General features: G+C 32.5%; 1 protein-coding gene across 1 annotated transcript; it reads left to right on the top strand.

Annotated features, from left to right (window-relative positions):
- Positions 1–1,433: 1,433 nt before the first annotated feature.
- LOC124915951 lies at positions 1,434–21,394 on the top strand. The gene is made up of 23 exons (XM_047456692.1): positions 1,434–1,444; positions 1,543–1,734; positions 1,972–2,056; positions 2,240–2,378; positions 2,581–2,673; positions 8,464–9,081; positions 9,172–9,260; positions 9,341–9,448; positions 9,517–9,624; positions 9,685–9,775; positions 10,652–10,704; positions 12,320–12,382; positions 14,009–14,053; positions 14,160–14,195; positions 15,315–15,370; positions 15,778–15,859; positions 17,191–17,328; positions 17,567–17,708; positions 18,486–18,636; positions 19,424–19,619; positions 19,714–19,914; positions 20,005–20,090; positions 20,995–21,394. Exons 1-23 carry the CDS (start codon positions 1,434–1,436, stop codon positions 21,092–21,094), a joined length of 2,883 nt encoding a protein of 960 aa, XP_047312648.1. The 3' UTR covers positions 21,095–21,394.
- Positions 21,395–23,410: the final 2,016 nt, after the last annotated feature.

The following is a 23,410-nucleotide window of genomic DNA, read 5'->3' as shown; positions in this document are numbered from 1 at the left end:
TGGGAAAAAACTTGAAGGTGGGGTAGCTTTGACTACTTTTCCCTCTTTTTCTTCCTTCTTGATAGCGTTATCGAGGTTGATGCCAGTTTTCAGTAATTTCTTCATTGTTTGGAAAGTTTTGACGGCAAGTCCAATAGAATATTGTCCGTTAACATTTTCCAGGATCATGTCAATTTGACGTTGTTCGCTCGAGAATGAATCGATTTCCTCGACGACAATTTTCCATCGTTCGATAAACTCAAAGAATTTCTCATTTTCCCCTGTTTGATCTTCTTCAACCTCTTTTCTGGTCATCTAAGTTGAGATTCATTGAGAAGCGTTCTATGAATGTTGTAGCCAGTTCTTCTATACTCTATATATAAACTATCTTTTACTGGCGATACCAGCGTAGAGCATAATTATCAAGATATTAGGGGAATAGGTGGAGAATAGTTGGTTCTCCGAGTTTTAATGTGGTCATTGTGGAAGCGTACATTTTGAAAAAGACAAACAAATCGCTTTTTCTTATGTACTTAGAGAAAGTTGTAAGTTTGACACCTATTGGAATAAATGCTCATTCGACAGCTTTCATAGTGTCCTTCCAGTTATGGTCATATTTGATGTTTTTGCCCTTAGTTAACTTGTTTAGTTGGGCTTGTGTTTTTGCCTGCATGGCTTGAACTTGAGTCATTTAACATTCATATTCCGTTAGCGGGTGACTAACGGTGGTTGGTCATCCGCTGGAATTTGTTTTTCCTTTGAACCTAGGGGTTGATTACCTCCTCATGTTGTACCATGTATGTTGGTTGATGTCCTCTTCAAAGTCTCGTAGAGAGACTTCTTCTTAAGGTTTTTGACCAGTGGGACCAAGGTTAATATAAGTGAACATAATTGGGATTGCTTGGTTTGGAAAATGAGGAGAAGGATGGATGTTTTGGGATGTAGATGGAATTTTCTAATTAGGTAAAGAAGTTGTGATCAATGCGAGTTTCTCAATTACATGTTGTAGAGTTTCCTTCATTTCTCTGAATTCGGCCGCTGAGACTGATTTAGGTACGAAGGGTTCTTCGTCTATCTGGTGGCGTATAAAACGTTCGGTTTTGGGATCTCTCTTTCTTGGGGTTGTGTCAGCCTTACGTAGTCGTGGACTATTGCGAAGAGAAAGATGTGAGGGTTTGTAGATGTAACAAAGTACAAATGCAATGCATATGCATATAAAATGAATCCTAAAAATGAATATCTTTTTTTTTGTGATTCGATTAAACAAACATAAAGTTGTATATAAACATACTCGCAAAGTTTATGACAAATAGGACTCTCTTGTTGATATTTTACAAAAAGAGTCTAAAAGGGAAAAGGGAAAAGGTTTGGGATTACAGACTAGTAGTTAAATTGTTATTGCACTGGAAACTTCTTCCTCTTCATCTTTCTTGGACCTTTTGTATTCTTCAAGAATGACGATCAGGTAGTTCTTTCGCTCTTTCGGAATACTCATTTGAGAGGCATTTTTTCATTTATCGAGGTACCTCATATAGGCATTGTGATCAATTGACATGTCTATAGCGATGACGTTTCTCATATAAGGGGGCATAAAATCATGACCAGACTGTTTGTAGAGTTCGTGAGTTTAATAGAACATAATCCATCAGAGGCCCATAAGCATGATCATGGGTATGTCGTCCATAATGCATGTCATTCTCTTAATGAGGTATCGTGGGAGAAAATTCCTGACTTCATCGTCATATTTTACGAGTGGTAAGGGCGAAATTTTCCTCATTCTTCGATAATGAAGAGAGGGAGATAATACATCTTTGGGACATACTGGTGGTAGGCGTCCAAACTTGTCGAGTAACTAGATGTATAAGACCATAGGTGAGACTCTTTTGCTCACGGAGGAGGTTAAGAACGAGTTGTTCAAACCCATCAAAGTGTCAGCCAAAATGATACCCGGGGGTCTTTGTTACCTCTTCGCATGTGGTATGTTACTTCTAGGATTTTGGAAGGTAGCTTATCATTTTCTAGAGCCATGAAGAAATGGGCCAACGGGATTATCATTGTTATAAAGGAGGATCCCATGGTTAGAGGGACTTATCCATTCCTAATTTCTATTTATGTCCATTTTTGGAAGTCAATGACATTTTTTTAGGATTGTATCGGATGTTATTTTGGTATATCCGTATTCCTCTTATAAAAACTTCATTAGAGACATTGATTCTACACGTGGTTTGAGGTGCATAATATTTTTGTTGTCAATCATCAGGATATCTCGGGATTCCTCTATGGTTGGGTACATGGCCCTTTCTCCTATATAATAAACGCGTCATGTGTGGACCCACCTTATTTGTATTTGCATCGTGAAGGTGAAGTTTATTTGGAAGTTTGTAAACTTCATGATGGGGGTTAGTCTGTAAATCCCATGGTTCCACTCGTTTTCGTGGAAGTTTTCAACCCATGGGATTAGCTCGACATCCATCAGCATGCGTTTGTTTTGAAAGGAAGGAACTTGCTCTAAATGTTCACTTAGACTATACATGCATACACATAATACATATATAGTAGTCACATAAAGGACTGTAGTGACAAGATATTTTGGTTGTCTAGGCACGACAAACAAGCGGCTTGGTGGTAATAACTGGGTTTTTTGTTCTAAGGGTAGAATGGATAAGAGAGTTTCATTCACCGACATTGGAAGGGGTAAAATTCCTCCATAAACCAAGAAATATCTACTCAATTGAGAATTTACCCCAACCTCCACAATGTATGCATTCTATCAAACGACTCATCGCCAAAGGGTGGGTTGATCCCGGTTACCTAGTTTTTCCTCTCACAACATCACTCGGTTTGTAACAAGTTGTCATTCCACATTGAAAATCTTTGCACGTAGGTGTAGAAGTACCGATCTTGGTCGAGTACTTATTTACAAGAAGAGGGTGATGTACCCTTTACACATAAAGACTTTAAAAATAGAGATAAAATCTATGCATCTTTTAAGGTGTTCTACCTTGTAACACAAGTCTATTAAGTGTGAAAACGTGATTCAAACATTTTAAAAGACAAGTTTATGTTTTTCAAGCTAAACATTTAATCCCAGCAGAGTCGCCAGAAAAGTTGTAACCCCCGGGATTCCCTATCGCTTAACATGCGTTGTGGTGAACGTGTGGCAATACGGGCTTAGAGTGGCTCGAAGTTCGATAGTTTCAACCTTGGTTTGCATGCTAGACATCTTTTAAAATAAAACATTTAAATAATTTTGATATTACCTGGCAACTTTTAAAATTAATTATGTAAAAATAATTAATTTTATTCAAATTTTAATAATATGTGGATTTGTTATAATCAAATAACAATTTGATTTTTTATGAAATCCGATTTAAATTAATTAAACATAAATAATTTAAGAAAGTATTATATATTTGAAGACAAAGTTGTCAATTGATATTATAAAAATCAATAAAAAAGGGTTTATGTGTACAAACGTATTTTGCACTAGAGTTTCGTTTAGGTTCAAAGTTTGGTGATACTTGAGAAAGGGCTTTCGCGCTATTCATTCGTACCCGTTCGAGAACGGTCTCTACTTTATAAACTTGGCTTTTTGAAAATCGGTTATATAAGGTTTTGAGTTTTAACCAATTATTCTTTCGGTCATAGTCATGTTTTTAGATTTAAGCGTCAATATTTAAATGTTGGTATCTATTGCGGATGATAACTAGGATGGAAATACTTGAAGAATATCAGTCATTTTTTTAAAGGCATTAGGGTTTAGAAATAAACATTAAACAAGCCTTTGTTGAAATGTTTTTGTGGAAATATCCCAAAAATATTTAAAATATATTTTCTAATTTTTCGGGATTTTTAGAAAAATGATTTGGAGTCCCAAAATTACAAAAATAATTATGGATTTTGAAAAGTGGAATCAAACAAGCCTTATGACCAAAGTCCTAAGGTTTGGGTTCGATTTTATCGGTCGGGGTTAGGAGACCCTCGGTCTGGGCTCGAGAGCTCTTAGTCTAAGTACTAGAGTCTCTCGATCATAGGTGTTAAGGACTCGGTCCTTAGTTGATCTTATCGGTCTAGGTGTAAAAACCTATAGGTCCTGGGCTAGCATAGGGTTAGGTTTCTCGGTCAAGGTGTATAAGCCTCTCGGTCCGAAGTTAACTATGGGTTAAGTTCCTCGGTCCTAGACTCGGGAGCTCTCGGTCCCGGGTCTTTATTTCTCGGTTTTTACCTCTGATTCTTTGATCTAAGAGCTTGGGTAGCTTCACAAAGCTCCTAGGAATATGTTGATCATCATCTCAACGTATGGATCGACCAGGATGATGACCAATTCGTTCAAAATAGTTTTTGATAAAAAAAAATGATTTTTTTTAATTTAAGGATTTTTTGAAGTGTAAGGAGTTACTCAATAGCTTCCTTATACTACATATACTTGATTGGTACAAAAATAAGAACACTGGTTGCTCGTGTTTTGAGCAATTCGAGAACATCAAAATTTTCATTTAAAATTTCATTTTGATCAAACATATCGAGATGGATCAAACATGATCCAAATGCGTTCCCAACATGTTTACATTCATGCTAGGAAGCTTTCTAGGATGTGATTCAACAGAATTAACCCAAGAAAAGAAAACTCATTTTTTGATTTTGAAAATTCAAATTTGGATTTTTGTTTGTTAGATCGAATGATCAATTTTATCATATTCGGATAGTTTCTAAATGATCATATGATCAATATTCAACCATAACATCACATGAACATCAAACATACAAGCTTATCCAATTTGAAATATAAAAATTTTAAATTCAAGTTGTAAATATGAACTAGAGAATGATTGGAACCTTACCAAGGATTGGTGAACACTCATTGATCCTTAGGGAAGCTTACTAGAAATATAGATCCGAGCTTCACGACCTTAAACATAAATTTTGAAAAATTCGAAGCTTTTAAGCTTTAATGGAGGATTTCGAATTTCTTTGATTTAAGGGGTCTCTGTTGGTAGGTTATCTTCGGAATGACTTGAGGATGGTATTTATACTACTCCTAAGTCGGTTGGACAAGCCTAGTGGCTTGAATCATCGAAAAACCATTAATGGCTTTTGACTGTTCTTGGCTGATAGTCGCCATAATAGGCCATGACAAGGCCTATTCTTGTAGGGAGAATGATCACCATCGTAGGGTGATCATTCTAGCTTTTGAACGGGTCAAAACTATCGACCAATGGTCGAGTTCCAAATGACGCCGTTTTGTCTATTTTTGCCATTATGTCTTGACGTCGTTGGTGTATGGGCGGTCCGTTAGCGTTCCAGCTAACGGTTGTCTCCTAATCCAATGTAGCCATGGGCGCACGTCTCCTCAGCTACAACCGGCTACACAGAGCTCTACTGGTTATTGGATGAAAATTCAACGCTAATCTGATGGCCACGAATCTTATTGCAGTGAATCCTCCGAATTTCGGCTACACTGGATTGCTAATTTTATTTTTTATTAAAACCTTAAGGGATTATTTGAAATTGATTTTTCTTTCACCTTTTTAGTTTTAATTTTGATCTTTTTAAATACACAAAATATTATAATAAATATGACAATACTTTACCAATTTATTTTTATATTTTTAGGATTTAAATAAATAGTTCTTTTAGGTGATTTGGATACAAAATTCAATCTTAATTATTAATTTTTGTCCTTAATTTTTTTTTTAATTATTTTGAGATGTTATGGGTACAACATTTATCCCAAATAATTTTGTTTTTATTTTGACATTAACCCTTAATTAATGTAATCCGAATTTTGTTGACACTCCTTGTCCTTCATCTTCTATAGAGACTAAAGATTTTGTTAAAAGGCTTCTAAATAAGGGTAAGTAAAAAATGAAAAAATCATTTAAGTTTCTAAAAATGGATTTTCAGATTCGTTTATGCGGTTAAAACAGGTCATCCATGATTAAAACATGAAAACTGCCTTGGTTCTTCATACATTCATTCATCGCCTTTAAAACGTGTAACCATCAATGTAAGAGTAATTTATGGAATTTTTTGGGTTTATAGTAAATTTAATATTACATTGTTTCATGCATTTGCATATTGTTTTCTAGGCTCTATGGAAAGTTTTGACATTGGATGAATTCTTTTACTTTAATAGTCAATTTAATTTGTTGGAAACAAATGATGACGGGTTTATTTCCCTCGAAAATCTATATATATATAATGATGCTTAATTTTTAAAGTGTTCGAATTGCCGGGTCGAGAGTTGTGGTTAATTTGGATATATGTGAGAGTAAATGGATACTTGGGTCGGATTGTGGGTTTACCCGCCCATAAAATTTTTACCATAATATTTTTTTCACGGTTTTTTATATTATTACTCGTGCAAATGTACGGGATACATGCTAGTTTTCTTAATATGACTTTTTGGAGGTGGCGTGTGTACGTGAACATAAGAATGACTATTTTATTTGAGTTTCTTTCGTGTAATAAAGCCCTGTTTCTATCTCAATATAAATTTAAAATCTGGAGTGATTATCTCTCTAGATGCAGACTCGGTTTCGTGCTGATAGTAGTAGGAGAAGTGGGAATGACTTTGCCCACCTTTTGTTTCCTTTTCCAAAGTATCAAAGTATTATACATCTAGATGATATAAGAAGCTGATGATGATGCAGATTCTCGGGTCGGTATATCGTCTCCCTTTAGATCTTTCTTTGTTTTTGGATTCGTTGGGCGTCGCCTACCTTTTGTTTTCTCTTCCAAAGAAGCAGATGATGCAGATAGGAAATGACCATGTCATTTTTCTTTTTCTTTATATCTTGTAGTTGACAACATTAATGGATAGCTTCATGAAGATGGCAAAATCTAATACGAACAAGAACTTAGAAACATGTGGTGTACTTGCAGGATCATTTGTATGTTTTATGTTTTTTTTTTGTATTCAGTATTACAATCATACATTTGTATAAATGTTTTATTGCAATAATGCGGGTGATCTTTGTATTAATTGTTGTAGAAAAAAACACAAATTCTTTGTCACATCACTTATCATTCCAATGCAAGAATCAACCTTAAATTCACTAAGATAATGTCTTAAATTCATAATTTGAATCGCAATTTAAATTATTCGATTAAATATTTATTTTATTATCCGTGTACAACAAATGAAGAGAAAATATTTGAAAAGCAGGATAAGAGATCACTTTTCTTATTAGGTTAGATTCATGTGGTTATCTAACCTAAACAATTTATTTTGTTGATAATTCTATGATTGAGAAATGAAATTTTTATTTACAAAACATTAATAATTCATTTGGATAATTTATTTTCATATTTTTATTTCTACGATTGCTTGATAATTCATGTTAGGCGGAATCCTCTCATTCCTATGGTGCAGTTCAAATATACAGTAATTGTATATTTATTACATCATGAAGAGGAAGATGACAATAAACATAAATATAGATGTAGGATTAGAAAGATGGTCATGAACATGGTAAAGTAGAGAACTCATATGAGAGTCGCTCAATAGGAGCAACTGAAAACGACTCATTCTAGATCCTGTGAACAATGAAGCTCCTATTGTAACGTAACAAAGTTCACATGTTTGAAACTCTATATTTCTCTTATTATTTCTACGCACGATACAAATTTACTAACAAAGTATTAAACTTATGTGTCGTTGAATTTTTGTGAATAACGAGATATTTGGGAAGAATGAGTAATTCAATATCAACAATGTTAAAATTGCTAACCGATTCTTTCTCTAGAATAATTCTATGATTGAAAAATGAAATTTTTATTTACACAACTTTAATAATTCATTTGGATCATTTATTTTCATATTTTTATTTCTACTATTGCTTGATAATTCATGTTAGGCGGAATCCTCTCATTCCTATGGAAAATACAGTAATTGTATATTTATTACATCATGTACAGGAAGATGACAATAAACATAAATAGATATAGGATTAGAAAGATTGTCATTAACATGGTAAAGTAGGGATCTCATATGAGACTTGCCCAACAGGAGCAACTGAAAACGACTCATTCCAGATCACGTGAACAATGAAGCTCCTATTGTAACTATTGTAACGAAGTTCACATGTTTGAAACACTATATCTCTCTTATTATTTTTACGATACAAATTTACTAACAAAGTATTAAACTTATGTGTAGTTGAATTTTTGTGAATAATGAGATATTTGGGAAGAATGAGAAATTCAATATCAACAATGTTAAAAATGATAATCGATTCTTTCTCTAGAATATATTTTTTGTCGTACAAGAATTTGATGGTGATAATAAGAGAAATTGATTTATTAATACCGTAAATTTCTCGTTATTGATTAAGTTGAAAAGTTAATTTGTAATGAAAAGAAATATAATTAACTATTAACATATAATTAAATTATAAATATGATTTATGAGTACCCAATATATTATTACCATACATTATTCAATTCATTAAACATATCATTTATGACAAAGACATGGTTTAGAACACTATAAAAGTGAACAATCAAATTATTTAGCTCCAGTGGCAGGAGGAGACGACGATCCTTACGCGACAATGGTGAGGAACAAAGACAATCAGATCCGAGACTTTGACGATGACGACGAGGAAGACGATGCTTCTCTCCCTCCTTTACTAAAGCACCTTCCCAAGGACTTCGGAGTTATTGACGACGATGACGACGATGATAACTGGAACAACTCTGGGACAATGGTGGTAAAGACCGATAGAAGTAGTAATCAGAAGAAACCCTTGGTTGATAAGGATGAATCGAGCTCGAGGAAGGGATATGATGTCGATGATGATGATGATGATGATGATGAGGAAGATGAACCCGGCGATGGTGATTTCTCGACTTTTGTTGTGAGACCTACTGGTAAGAAGAGAGAGTCTGTCTCCGGGACAGTTGTCAGGCGGACTAGTGGTGGTGTAGAGACTAACACGATGAGTAGGGCGGTTGCAAGTATGCAGGCGGCAGGTGCCTCTTTCCATAATGATGCTAATCTTTATGTACAGAGATCCAGTAAAGTTTCGTCAAGTTCCATTCCTGAAAGTGTCACCAGAGAAGATCCTTCTATTAAGTACGAATTGCTTAATGAACTGGGTAAATGTTTTTTCTTAGTTCTACTTCAGCTTTTTGAATAGTAACTTAACCCAAATTCAATTTGATGGTTGAATTTATTTATTCTTGCAGGCAAGGGCTCTTATGGTGCTGTTTATAAAGCAAGAGACTTGTTCACTTCAGAGATGGTTGCTATCAAAGTTATCTCATTGACTGAAGGGGTCTGTTTTCTTACTTTTTACCCCCATCTTATATATATTTTAACTCTAAAGTTGATTAACAAAACAATAAATTATACCAGGAAGAGGGTTATGAAGAAATCCGTGGAGAAATCGAGATGTTACAGCAATGTTGTCATCCAAATGTAGTTAGATACCTGGGAAGCTACCAGGGAGAAGAATATTTATGGGTAAGATCAAAGGGTTTTTCAGTTTTCAGTTTTATTGTTTTGAATTTTGAGCTGATGCTGTAATGCAGATAGTTATGGAGTACTGTGGGGGTGGTAGTGTAGCTGACTTGATGAGTGTTACTGATGATCCACTTGAAGAGTGTCAAATAGCTTATATTTGCAGGGAAGCATTAAAGGTGAGATTTATTTATTTTTCTGAGTGTTTCTGAAATTAACTTGCAATTCAATGGATGCAGGGATTATCTTATTTGCATTCAATTTTTAAAGTACATAGAGATATTAAAGGAGGAAACATTTTGTTGACTGAACAGGGCGAGGTCAAGTTGGGTAAGTATTTGATTTTTTTTCTTCTTTGGGTGGGGTGTGGAAGCATTGTTAAAATCTTGTTTGATGTAGGTTATGGAAAACAAGGTTATTTGGGTAAAAAGGCATTAGGAGCATATATATATATATATATATATATATATATATTTAAATAGAGGGTATTTTGATATTTTAGTTGATAATTTGAATAATGTAGGTTGCTGATTAGAAAGTGATTATTTTAAAATGATCTTGTTTGATGCAGGTTAATGAAAATGAGGTTATTTGGATTAGAAGTCATTCGAGTTATAAATAGACAATGATATATATATTTTGGTATTTTAGTTGATGATTTGAATGTGATTATATGTAGATTGTTGATTAGATAGTGAGTAGCTATCAAATGATAAACAACAAACATAAAATCAAATCAAAAGTCATTGTTTTCTAGGACTGTAAATCTGTTTTTTGTGTGGATGTTCCAAGATCTTTAAATTGACAATTCCCCATTCTTTGCAAATCAACCAATTCACATATGTGTTTTGAAATTTCTTCCAAGTTGGACTTTGAACTGTATTTGAATTTGTTCATTACTCTATATTTGAATGATATGATTAATCAGGTCAAGTTCACCATAAACTGTTTTCGTCTTTCTTTCTTTTGAGGACAGTCTTTAGTGTTTCTGAGACCTTCTATCATGTTTCTTATCTGTTTCGGTCCCAACTGTCAGCCATTTGCAATCAATAGTTTTTTTTTTTAAATATTGGCAGCATTACTTGAAATCTTAGTTATGGAAAGAAAAATCTTACATTTCCCGTTAAAAGAGTAGAATTGGTTGTATTATCCTATACATTTCTTACTTCTAGTTTATTCTAATCCATTTTCTGGCCCTACGAGTAGGTGATTTTGGGGTTGCAGCACAATTGACAAGAACCATGTCGAAGCGTAATACGGTATGCATTGAAGTTATTTTTAAAGTTACAAGATTTGTTACTGTGTTACGTAGCCTGCATGTAATCTAAACTTCAGCAGGAAAAACAAAATAAAATCAGCCTCATATGGCTTAAGCTTTTGTTTTCAACTTTTTGTACGTTGATTATGATTCGGAAAAAATTATACCGGTCATGTTTGCCAAAAATGGCAATGATCTAGAAGATAATCTATCATGATCCAAAAAATAAATCTCTACAAACGAAGCAAAAATTACTCTTTCATTGAATGATGATCGAGAAATAAGTTGTATACCAAATGAAGCTACACAAATCACACTATAATATGGATCATGATTCATAAAATAGTCTATATAACTTATGTAACTATGCAAAAACCCAAATATGCCAAGTAAATAAAAGAAGTAAAGGAAGACTAAAATAACCCAGTTTCCCCAAAACCCCCAAATCAATACTAGGATTAAGTAGGGGTAATGAGTCCTTATTCAGTATCAATACCCATTACTTGCACAAAATCCAGATTTTTCGCTCCAGATCTCATAATCAAGTGCTTTTATTGCATCTACTACATGTATTTCACTATGTTAATAAGACACAAACATGGATAGGATTGGGAAATTTCCGGATCTAAATCATTGACAGCAAGTGTAATAAAAAGAAAATTGGCCTAACATTGTGTACAACGGTCAGGTGAATTCAATTGCATATTGGATCTGTGTGCAATATTGTAGCCTTTATTGGAGGTGTGATTGGGTTCATATGATAATTCAATTTTTTTTTGAATAAGTCCTCAAACTCTAACTCATCATATAACTTATAATACAATTGTTCATTTTACAAGGATTAACAATCTCTTTTTCTCCCTTCAAATTTAGGAATTCTTTTTTAAAGAAAAGGCCAAATCCCCTTATCTGATCTGATTTTAACTGATGACTTATGCAGCTATGCTTACTCTATAATATTTAATATTATAGAAATTTTAAATATATATATATATATATATATATATATTCACTTCTTCAATTTTCAATTCTTCCTTACAAACAAAATATATATATAATATATATTTTTTTTGAGATTTTCTAAATATAGAATTTCTTTTCTTTAGAGATAATTCTAAGCGGTAAAAACATGGAAAGTGTTTCCATAATCTTCTTATGTCCGACAAAATGATTCATCGAGAAAATGAATCACTATCGAGACACATCTGAGATCGCCAAATGTTCTGGCCTCCTCTATCCTCTATTCAATCCTTTTACTTCTACTTGTTGCTGAATATCTTGCTCGTACACATCTTTTCTTTGTTTCCCGGGCCTCTAGTGAGTTACATTGTTCAAAACTGTCAAATCTTTGGTGATCCCAATTTTTATTGTGGGACTGAAATTTATTTTGTAAAATGCATATCTGTTGAAGACTTTAATAAAGGTTGCGACTGCAGATATCTTGTATGCAATATGTTTACTGATTCTGATTGGTTTCTCTGTTAGGGAAAACTATCTTATTTTGTAAGATATAATTGTGTTTGTTCATCTACTCTTTTGCTTTCTTTATCTATTTCCATAGTTCAAGTTTTTCTAGTCATGGAAGCTGACTATGCAGTTTAATTATATACTTTCAGTTTATTGGAACACCCCATTGGATGGCTCCAGAAGTTATTCAAGAGAATCGTTATGATGTAAAGGTATTGCATGGTATCAACTTAGTTATTTTCAATGGCATTTGACAGCGCATGGTTGATATGATTTTTTTATTATTATAAAAGAAAGGTAGATGGGTCTATCTTCATATCTCTACAGATTTGAACTACTATGAATCATCTATTTTCAAGGAAAAACCTTGTTATAGTGGAACATTTTATCTCCAATTATTTTTTTAAGAGGGGCACTTTTCATTGATCACAGTCAATGCAATGGTGACATTGACCACCTTAGATCTGCTGTTCCAAGTTTGATGTTCCACCCTGCACCACCTTCACAAAATATGTTGACTTTTCATTCTTTCTCCTCATTAATTTTGACTTATTCTATAAATTAACCAATTTTTGTGAAGGTGATGTAGGGTGGAGCACCAAATCTGTAACAGCAGATTTGAGCCCGACATTGACTGTAGTGAAAACAACCCAAGCAAGTCACATCGAAGTATGACATGAGATATGATGAGTTAATCAAGAAAAGGAAAAAAAAGGAGTAACTGAAAATATGATCTCAAAACGATTCAGAATCTCAAAAAAGACTTTCAATAGAAATAACTCATTGCTCCAAATTAAGAATCTAATAAGGACTTAGATCCATGTGAAGCTAGAAGTCCTTTGCAGAGGATGGGTTGATCTTGTCTTGATTTTGTTCCTTTCGATTTACTGCCCTCATAGCTGACTCCACAGGGGTCTCAATTTATTCTTATCAAACTTAGATTTGGCTTTATTCTTCATGCTTCTTTCTTGTTCATTTGATTAACTCTTATGGTGGTTTCATCGAGATCGTTCCTATGTGGAAAGCCGAGATCATGTCCCACACCGAGAGGAAATTTCATTCTCTTATACGTCTCTCCCTCTCAATACAAAGAGACTGATCATCTATGTTTCGTCAAGTGGATTCTCAAGTAATCTGTTATCTACTTGCAACTTTGACCTAAGTTACTGCATAAAGCTTTGACTCTTTAAATAAAATTCTGTTCAATATCAAATTGGATCCCAACAATTAAAAGTGTAGAATATTCCTCAATAGAGTCACCTTCACTACATTGGTGAGAGAAGTATGTTCCTCTTGACTAAGCTCCACTTGTACCATGGATTTTACAAGTATTATACCAACATGCGCTTCTCTTGAAAACAACTTGAACAACTTTTAATACCCAACATATAAAGATTGCCCTATGTTATACAATAGCCATAGCCTTACACAATATAGGTTAGTATTGAAAATACAACCACACATGGTAGCTCAAGTTCAAGTGGTAAGAGTCTTGAACTAGGTTGAGATCTCGAATCATCTCAGGTTCAACCCACTTAAAGTACCTTGATTGAAGTGGGAGTTCAATAGGGAGAATTTACTAGAGAGAAAAAGAAAAACTGTGGTTTAAAAAATGAGAAGTACTACTAGTCCTAGAAATACTTTTGAACATGCAAGTCTATATGGATCTAATGCACAACTTTAGAGATGTTGAGATGTATATCCCTTAACAACTCTAGCTTGATGCTCATAACATTGTTGATTACATGCCTCTTTCTGGATTGGTTTCAAATCTATGTATGACTGAAGGAATTAGATTGCTTAGTTTTTTATGTATATATTCAACTTTCTTATATCAGGTGGATGTCTGGGCTCTTGGAGTGTCAGCTATTGAAATGGCTGAGGTAGGAGTTATGCACTTTTCTCAATATAAACTCTTATCATACTCCTGCCTGCCTAATTATAATTTTGGGCATCTTCTTATGTTCCTTACTTTCTCCTTTTTCTCAGGGGTTTCCTCCTCGGTCCACAGTTCATCCAATGAGGGTGAGTTCTATGCTCATTTATACTTTCTTTAACGTTATTCCTATCTATCCTGTAGAGTTATAAATGTGGCCATGAAGCAGAAATTTGTTTCACTAGCCTTCAGATTAGTTGCTCTCTTTGAGTTAGGTCTCAGTCAATTTTCAGAATTTGGGTTAAATGACATATTTAATATTTAAAAATGTTACAAAAAATTTAAAAGGTATTTTAGTATTTTAGTGATGATGGGATAAATAGTTCCAAATAATCCTTCATCAAACAAGCCAAAATAAGCTTTTGAACTCCTTAGTTTTTTTACATCTCATTTATAATTCTTCCATCAATCTACTCTAATTATTAATAATGTTGAACGATGTATATTTATAACTAATAAGCTTAAGAAGATCAAATTATATGTAACTGATAGTATTATAAAAATGTAAATCTGCATATATGTATAATTTCTCTGCATTCTCTGTTTAGAGGATTGAGATCTAATTTCATATATTTTGCTTGTTTCTTGAGTTAATATATTTCAATTGAAGGGGAGAATACAACGAAAAACAGTCAAATGTAAATGGTGAGTGAGATGGATGAAACTAAAAGAAGAAAATAAGAATCTTTGAGAGTTTTATAATCTAAAAGCTATTCTATATATGAGTAATTTAAGTTCACAATTATGTTGATGACATTATCAAAATATTTGAAAGAGGCATAAAAGAAGTAAGGGACATATATATAATTCTATAGGAATTGTAATTATGAAGTATATTATAAATTTCTTAACAATAGATTCCAGTTTTAATTCTACTTGAATTTGAATTGGAATTGAAAATTAATTCTACTTCCAATTGATAAACAAATGAAGCCTTAATGATGTTGGATAAGGCATTCCCTGATGCCAATGCCTCTACTGTTATAAATTTACCTTATTAGTCAAATGTTACTGGTTGCATTTTATGGATATTTAAGTGTATCAATTCTAGCACTACTATGGGGCAAATCATCTTTGTTTCCATAATATTGAGGTTCCTTCTCATATTTCTGTGGTGTAACCAATTAAAGATTCAGGATTTTCTTTTCTGTATAGGTATATATTATTTGGTTGGAAGGTCTTTCATTAGTTTTGCTGTCTTATGTTAGGTTTTGTTTATGATATCGAGTGAACCAGCTCCAATGCTCTCAGACAAGGAAAAATGGTTTGTCCTACTCTCTGTTGTTTTTATGGCAATTTTCTACCTATTATTTCCTTCTTAAGTTTGCTTTACCCTTCCGAAGTACATGTTATTAACTGAGCAACAGTCCCATCTTAGAACATGTAAAACCTCTTTGAAGTCCTGATGTTCACATTCAACTATAGAGGCAACAGATCTTATTATTTTTTATTCTGGTCTCTTCTACAGGAGTAGGTGAAAAGATAGAAAACTCCAATATAATTTTTTTTCTGTCTTACCAACCATTAACACTAATTACACTATCAAGTTCCAAAAGCTAAAGAAGGTCTAAAAGTTTTCTATTATTTTGTCATCCAGAAGTCTTCTCTCTCTCTCGGTGTAATTATATCATTCTACTGATGCATCTACTTTCTCCTTGTTTTCTTTTGCAGGTCTCTTGTGTTCCATGACTTTATAGCTAAGTGCCTTACAAAAGAACCACGGTTACGTCCTACTGCAACCGAGATGTTAAAGGTACATTCTTTATAGTGTTATGTACAAGTACTGTTGAAGCAGTTTGGCCTGGCCTGTTGACATTTTTTTAAATGGTCCGGGTGTGAAGACTTCGAAAAATTAGACTGTTGACCTAAATATATAATGGTATTTTGTTTATATATTATTAGTTTTGTTATTATCTTTAGTATAATTAGTTAAGTATTATTTAGTACCCACCACCACCATGATTAGCTGAGCCGCAAGAGGTTTGGACTTAGGGGCTTACTACCCTTTGGGCGGTTCACTTCTTACTGAAAGCACCAGATTGAAGTGGGAGGTCATGGCGGTGGGTTACGGTGCTAGCCTCCTCCATGCGGATTAGTCGAGGTGCATTAAAAACTATCCCGGACACCCTGGTTACAAAAAAAGAAAAGTTTTAGTATTATTTAGTACTTCAGACATGGTAGAATATGGATTAGTCCATTACAATAAAGGATGTATGTTAATCACTTTATTATGTTATGCAGTTTTTTTGTTATATTTCTGGTTTCTCAACTCCTATAGATTCTTCATGCTTCTCATACACTTCTTGATCTATCAAACTGTTACTAACCATAAAGATTTAGGATTTGTAGAAGGATTGAAGATGAGACGAGAATGACAACAGATTGAATAATATTTCATTCATACATTAATATATTTTCTGTACGTGTAAAACAAACTTGACTATTTAAAAGCTACTAAGTACTGACCCACCAGTAATAATTACCATACTACCCTTATACTACTAAAATATTCTTCTACTACTGTTACACAGACCCAAGTGGTTTGTTATATATACATCAACCAGCACATTCTATTACTATGTATGAGCTATAATTGGTTCTTACTTCACCATAAGAAATGGCATTGGTTGATGAAAATCTTGATAGTTCTGATTTCCAAGCTGTAGTCTTATTGTTTGTGTTAATATTTTTCTTGTTGCCTACACATATCTCTTTTATTTCTTCGCTATATTATTGGTTTGCAGAATTTCAGTCAGTTCAAGACTTACTCCTAATCCCAATTCCTATATTTATTTTTTATGTTTCTTGAAACAGAAACATCTCTTTTGAAAAATTAATACTTGTATAAAAAATCGAGTTATTGTGATCCAATTCCATTATACTTATAAGTAGTCAAGTGGACAAATGATTTGTGTACTAATCAAATTGATCCTATGCAAGCTTTTCTATATATGACTATTTTGTTTCTTATTTTCTAATGGTGTTTTTCTTGTAATTCTTAGATGTGTATGCTGTTGTAGATAATTGAAATAGTTCTTTCTCAGTTGGTTACTGACCTATAGATTTTCTTCCTGTCTTTTCTAGCACAAATTTATCGAAAGATGCAAATCTGGTCCATCTGTGATGTCGCCGAAGATTGAGAAGGCCTGGCAGGCTAGAGCTTCTATGATCGAACAAACACAAAATACTTCTCCGGGCACCTCCTTCATACCAGGAGAAGATGTATGAAAGATATCTCCTCCTCTCCTATGTTTTTGTTAGGAAACACTTATTATTCTGGATTCGTTTCCACTTACCACATTTGAAAGTAAATTTTGTGACACAGATTCAAAATTTTATTTATGTTTCTGGAAACGGATCCAGATACAAAAACAAAATCAAAAGTTTTTAAAAAGGTTTCTCATGTCATTTCATGACAAAATGCGTGTACATTTGTCTCATCTATGTCTTATTTGAGTAGGAAATAGGAGGTCCAAAAATAAACGTAGACTATGGAGGTACGGTCCCATCTAGGCCTCAAGATGGTGGATCCCAAGCTGCTGGAGCAGGCGGGTCTTCTATGAGTAGAACCATCAAACGGCCTATGGGAAATGTGACTGAAGGTATTCATAGTTTATTATTTTTACATAATTTTTGTACTTGGGGAAAATTCTCAAGTGAGATCGACCCCATTTGGAAACATTTCTTGTATCTGTCTCTCTATATTTGGATCCATTTCCAGATATTACCTTATTGTCTCCTTGAGATAGCGGGTAGTTAGGGACATTTCTTGATTTATGCGTTAGGGAAAGTTTCCAAGTGAGATTTATTGGACACGAAAATAACATTTACTCTTAACTTGAGGATGACTTTAGACTATCTAGTTCGAGGTTTTATATGATGTTTTCATGATTGTTTTTTTTGTCATTTTAGCTTTGTATGGCGACGAATGCTGGGGTGAACTAGTTTGGATGTCTTTTTATCATTTTCTTTTATTCCTCTTCTTTCTTTTGGTGTCTTACAAGTTAAGTACATGAAAAAACAAGTCTTTTATAACATACATAAGAACATCTAAGATATTTTAAAATGACTAGATCGATGAACTTCTGTTTCTTGATTGTGGCTTTCTTTTTTCCATTGGAAAGACCTTGATACAAAAATTATGGATCCAGAAACATGTTTGGATGAGATTATGTTTGAAAACTAAACTTAGTCAGTCATATTAAAGAATTTATGGGTTGTTTCTCATCTGGATCCGAATCACAAAAATTATAAGTGCTTACAAATGGGCCACTTTCATTTGGTTACATCCTCAACTAAATATTATAATTTCCCTTGAAACTAAATTCATCCAAAATATGAATGTTTGTTGATTTATGTGTTATATATATATTTTTCAGGGGACTTCGGAACTGTTGTCATTCATGCTGGGGCTGAGAAAGGAGGATCATCCTTGCAAACAACAATTCCTCGGGCAGGTCAAACTTCATCTGGATCACAACTTGTTGAAGCTCCCATCAGTGGTGCAAAACGTGGTTCTACTGATCCCAGGTACCTATCCTCGTCTTTTCTTTTTATATTTTATATCAACATAGGCTTCTAAGGCTATGTGTTTGGTTGTGTTATAATTGGAATTGGAATTGGGGCCATTGTTTGTTAGAATTGCAATTATAAATAAAATGGAATAAATCAAATTATTTGTTCATTTCTTCTAGAAAGGAATTATGGATATTTTTGTGAGCAATTATTAATTCTATTATGAGACTATTTTGTCATAATCTTTGACACAATCTAGTTGAAAGCTATCAAAGTTTAAATTTAAAGTGATTTTTTTTCCGTTTTGTATATGATTGACTTTTTGGACCATAATCCAAATTATTTTTTGGATTATTGATTTCTTACAAACATAAAATATGTAAATTTTTCTTGATAATTTTTAAAATGCATTAATTTCAATGAATTTTATTAGTTTAATGATTTCCTTCTATTAATATGAAACAAAATAATAAGAGTTAATATAATTATTTAGTTTTGTGGCTTACAATTTAAATTGTAAAGAAGATAAACGAATAAATAAGATTCATTGAGAACTACAATTCTAGTTGAAATGTGAATTCCATTTGCAATTAGAATTATAATTTCAGTTCTCATTTATTTTTAGTGCTTTGAGAATTCTCCCATTCAATATTATTTTTATAGAGTTGTCGCACTTGCGATTATTACTGACAATACAAACAATATCTAGATCAAGTATTGAACATTTGACCAAAATATTGGTCATTGCACAAACTCATAGAGAAACTGAATATGAGCTAAACTTTTATACCTGTCCTAGCAGGATGCCAAATGCTATTGAATCTGAAGCAAAGGGCCCATCACAGTTTCTAGCTCATCAAACAATTAAAGTGTCTTCATCTTCACCTGCATCACAAAACCTTAGACTAGACAGCCTCGCTCAAGAACAGGTTGGAATTGGCTCAACAGTAAGCAGTTCATTGAAGAACGACACCGTCAGTAGAAGAGCTATGGATAAGGTAATTCTTTGTTTTGATGTGACTAATTTTATTTTTATTCTTTCTTCACATTACTTAATGGTTTTTTCTTTCACTGGCATTTCACATAAATAAGCTTTGGTCAATCTATACGGCTGGTAATACCGTTCCTATTCCATTTTTGAGAGCAACCGATATTTCTCCCATCGCACTTCTATCCGACAATGTTCTTAAAGGTGGAGAAATGACTACCGGAGGTTCAACTGCCATGGAAGCATTGCAGGAGCTTTTTACTTGCGATGGCCAGTCGAAAAAGGGAAGAAGGGGACAAAACGAGGTCTGTTTTCTCCCTTTATTCCAAATTATTTTTCACTGATAATTAATAATTATTATTTTAAAATTTTGGTTAATGAATGTTCCGATGTAGGTGCCTCTTCCACCAAGCGTCTACAAGAGACTTACATCAAGCTCTACATTAATGAATCTCGCCCAGGCTTTGGCTTACCATAAATCGTAAGTTATTTCTTCTTCCTCACTTGGGCATTGTTTTATCTTGGGTTATTTGAAAATAAACTTGTTTGGTGTACACAGTCAAATAATTGAGTTATTTGGGATTTTATTACCAATGCCTTTTAAATATAGTTTTAACATAAAAAAAGGGTGTTGATGGTGATTGGTAATGAGATTGTGGGTTATTTGAGATAGATCAAATATGCCCTTAATATTATTTGCCTTGACCCCAAAACTTATTAAAATATCTTAAATAAGGTGCCTTACCATTTTCAAAAAATAAAATATCTTAAATAAGGTTTTCTACTTAAAAAGGTTTCAAACAAAGTCTTATACATACAAAACTTTTCCAAATCACTCATTGTTAATCCAAAAACTTTAGTTATCGCTTATTTGGAAACACTTTATTTCTGAATCTGGATGAGAAACCACCAATGATTTTTTAGATATATATCTAGATACATTTAATATAGTAGGGTTGGACTGGCTAGGATACACTGGAAATGGCGCCTCTCGTTGATGATGTAACCGTCAAATTACCTGGAAATACAGATAGCTTGTAGATCTGGATCTAGGCTGAACTATGTTCAAATTTGCCAGAGAGTTTTCAAATGAACCCAATGAGAGTTCAACCCAACCAATTTGGCCCACTTGTTTTTTGTTTTTTTTTTATGTATATTTTCTATATAAAAGGAATCATTGTGAATTTATATTTACTAGATGTTTTGAAGCACAATAACTTATCTATGATATTTTAACAAGTTCATGATTCAAAATAAGTATTTAGCGTAAAAAACACACACCAGTTGCTATCATTCAATAGAAGTATTCACTTATTATTGTGTACTAATGATGCAATGAGATATTCATCCCAATTAGTTCACCTTCTATTATAACTTTGTTCAAGGTGTTATGAAGAGATGCCCCTTCAAGAGATGCAAGCATCAGAAGAGCAACAAACCACTCAGAATCTTTCAGATACTTTGAGAACTATTTTGCGCTTATAATCTCAATAATTTTTGTTGTCTTTCAAAAGAATTGATTTGCTTAGTCTCTCTAACTTGGTACATAGAAGTCGAAAGAGAATCACTACATCAACAGCTTGCACTTCTCGGAATGATATATCATTCTCTAAAACTAAAATCTCAAATTGTGTCAAATTTTCTTAGTTTGCAGACAAATATTTAATACCTGGTTTCAGAAGAAACATTTTTTTATGTTAATACTTTTCGTATGTTATTTTATCACTGTTTAATTCGTTTTAACTGTCCTTGTTACGGTTATGAGTTAATTTCTTTTACCATACTTTGTCTTGTTTGACAAATTTATTGAATTGCTTGAGCGATGAATCATATTGTATATTAGGGTGCTTGAAAATATGATTTGTTCTCGGTTTCAAAAGAAACCTTGTTTATGTAAACAATTGGATGAATATTACCACCCATAATATATCAAACTATCTTCGACACTATCTTTATCCAAACCTTTATTTTCAACTATGCTAAAACATATCCCTTGTAGGTGTTTATATTTAAATTGTAATCCATTGTTTTACGTTTTTTTTTTCAATTCAATACAAACTCACTTCATTTTTGCAAAGTTTATTCAATGGAGATAAACTCATTTTCATTTGCAAAGTTTTCAAATGTATAACAAACAAACCAACTTTTAATTTTATTAGTAGGACAATTAGTTTCTCATGGGGACCATCTACATAGTCCAATTTCAGACTTTCACAATGGAAGAAACAATTGTTAAAAAAGATTTTCACAATGGGACAACATCATAAACACTCTTTTTATATCCGAATATACAAATTTTGAACAATTTCGAACCCATATAATTTTTTATACAATTGTTTGTTGTAATTGGATTTAAATAAAATAATTAATTAGAGAACGATACTCTGTAAACTGTTCTTAAATTAATTAAATTATAAACATTTTATTAAACGACCAAAATTACGAATGAGCAGGAATCACGAGGTGCATGCTTTTATCTTCGTCAACAGTCTTCGCCTCCTTCAGCTCCTGGCGATATTCAACTTCAAAATTAGGAAAAAGCCACAAGGGTGACAATGTGATAAGTTGAGGAATGTTCTAAGTTGAGCTAGGAGACACCATACCAAAATGTTCCCAACAAGATAGGCTAAAACTTTGTTCAAACCAAAAATCGCAAGTTGGCTCAGAAACCTGATGGAAGCAAAAAATCAGGGCACTGGTTAAACTGAAAATTATCGGGGCTTCCAATGAAGAATGATAGAGATGTGACGCACCAAAATTTACCTAAATTCACATGTAAGTTAGAAGAGTTTCTTCCATTCATATCCATCATCCATATCAAAATACATAACTCATTTATTCACTATTAATAAGAAAATGGTAAATAAATAAATTAAATTAGAGTTATCAATTACCTTCTATAACTAAATTTATCAAAATAGAATTATTTCCAAATAAATTTTCAAATTTTCAAAATTCAAATCATTTATACAACTGTAACTAATTTTAAATCATTAAAACTTATTCATAATAACTAAGTAGTAGTTAAAGAGCGTATGAACAACAAAATTATTTGTTCTATAACTTTTACGAAAGTTTAAATTTAAATGAATAATTTAATAAAAAAATCATTTAAACACAACGATAAAAATGTGACATAAAAAAAGTTAGGTACAAATTGATTATATTAAAATAATTAATTGACTCGAAAATTTTTAAAATATTATTTTGATAAAATTTTAACAGGTTTAATGAAAAATCTTTTCACCATATCAAAAATTATTAAACATAACGAGTTAATTGGACATTTGTATTCAAGCTCACATGGTCTTATGCAATTTTTAAATGATCAACCATGAAATAAAAGGCGAAAAACTAATGAAGAACAAGTAGATTTCACTAAACAATTCTAATAAGAGAGAAACAAGTGATAGAGTTTCAGATGTGAAATGAATAGAAGCATAACCCGTTTATATATAGTGAAATTAAGGTCAAAATCTAAGCTTATTATTTTTTTCCCAAAATCAAGATTACAGCAATAACTATATCTTTAAAAAGATTTTAATACATGAAAACGACAACTATATATTTCACAAATATAGATAAAAACATATCATATATTTTTTATTATTATTAATAACTTGATATAGTTCTTATATGATATTTTCTTTTATTTATGGTCATATATTATTAATAAATTATAAAAAATAAAATATTTGTATGTAATTGTTATCAAATAACAAAACTACTTTTAGAAAGTTTTTCTAATTGTCGTTTATTGTATTAGTTCAAAATAATTTATTCCAGTTATTTTATTTAAGT

Source organism: Impatiens glandulifera, chromosome 9, assembly GCF_907164915.1.
Source record: "Impatiens glandulifera chromosome 9, dImpGla2.1, whole genome shotgun sequence".
Lineage (NCBI taxonomy): Eukaryota > Viridiplantae > Streptophyta > Magnoliopsida > Ericales > Balsaminaceae > Impatiens > Impatiens glandulifera.
This window is presented reverse-complemented; position numbering and strand designations above follow the sequence as displayed.

Bases quoted from the DNA above. Each gene is read 5' to 3' on its own strand.
- LOC124915951 (XM_047456692.1), top strand. The intron at 12,383-14,008 runs GTATTGCATGGT...TTCTTATATCAG, and splicing joins AGAATCGTTATGATGTAAAG to GTGGATGTCTGGGCTCTTGG. The intron at 18,637-19,423 runs GTACCTATCCTC...CTGTCCTAGCAG, and splicing joins CGTGGTTCTACTGATCCCAG to GATGCCAAATGCTATTGAAT.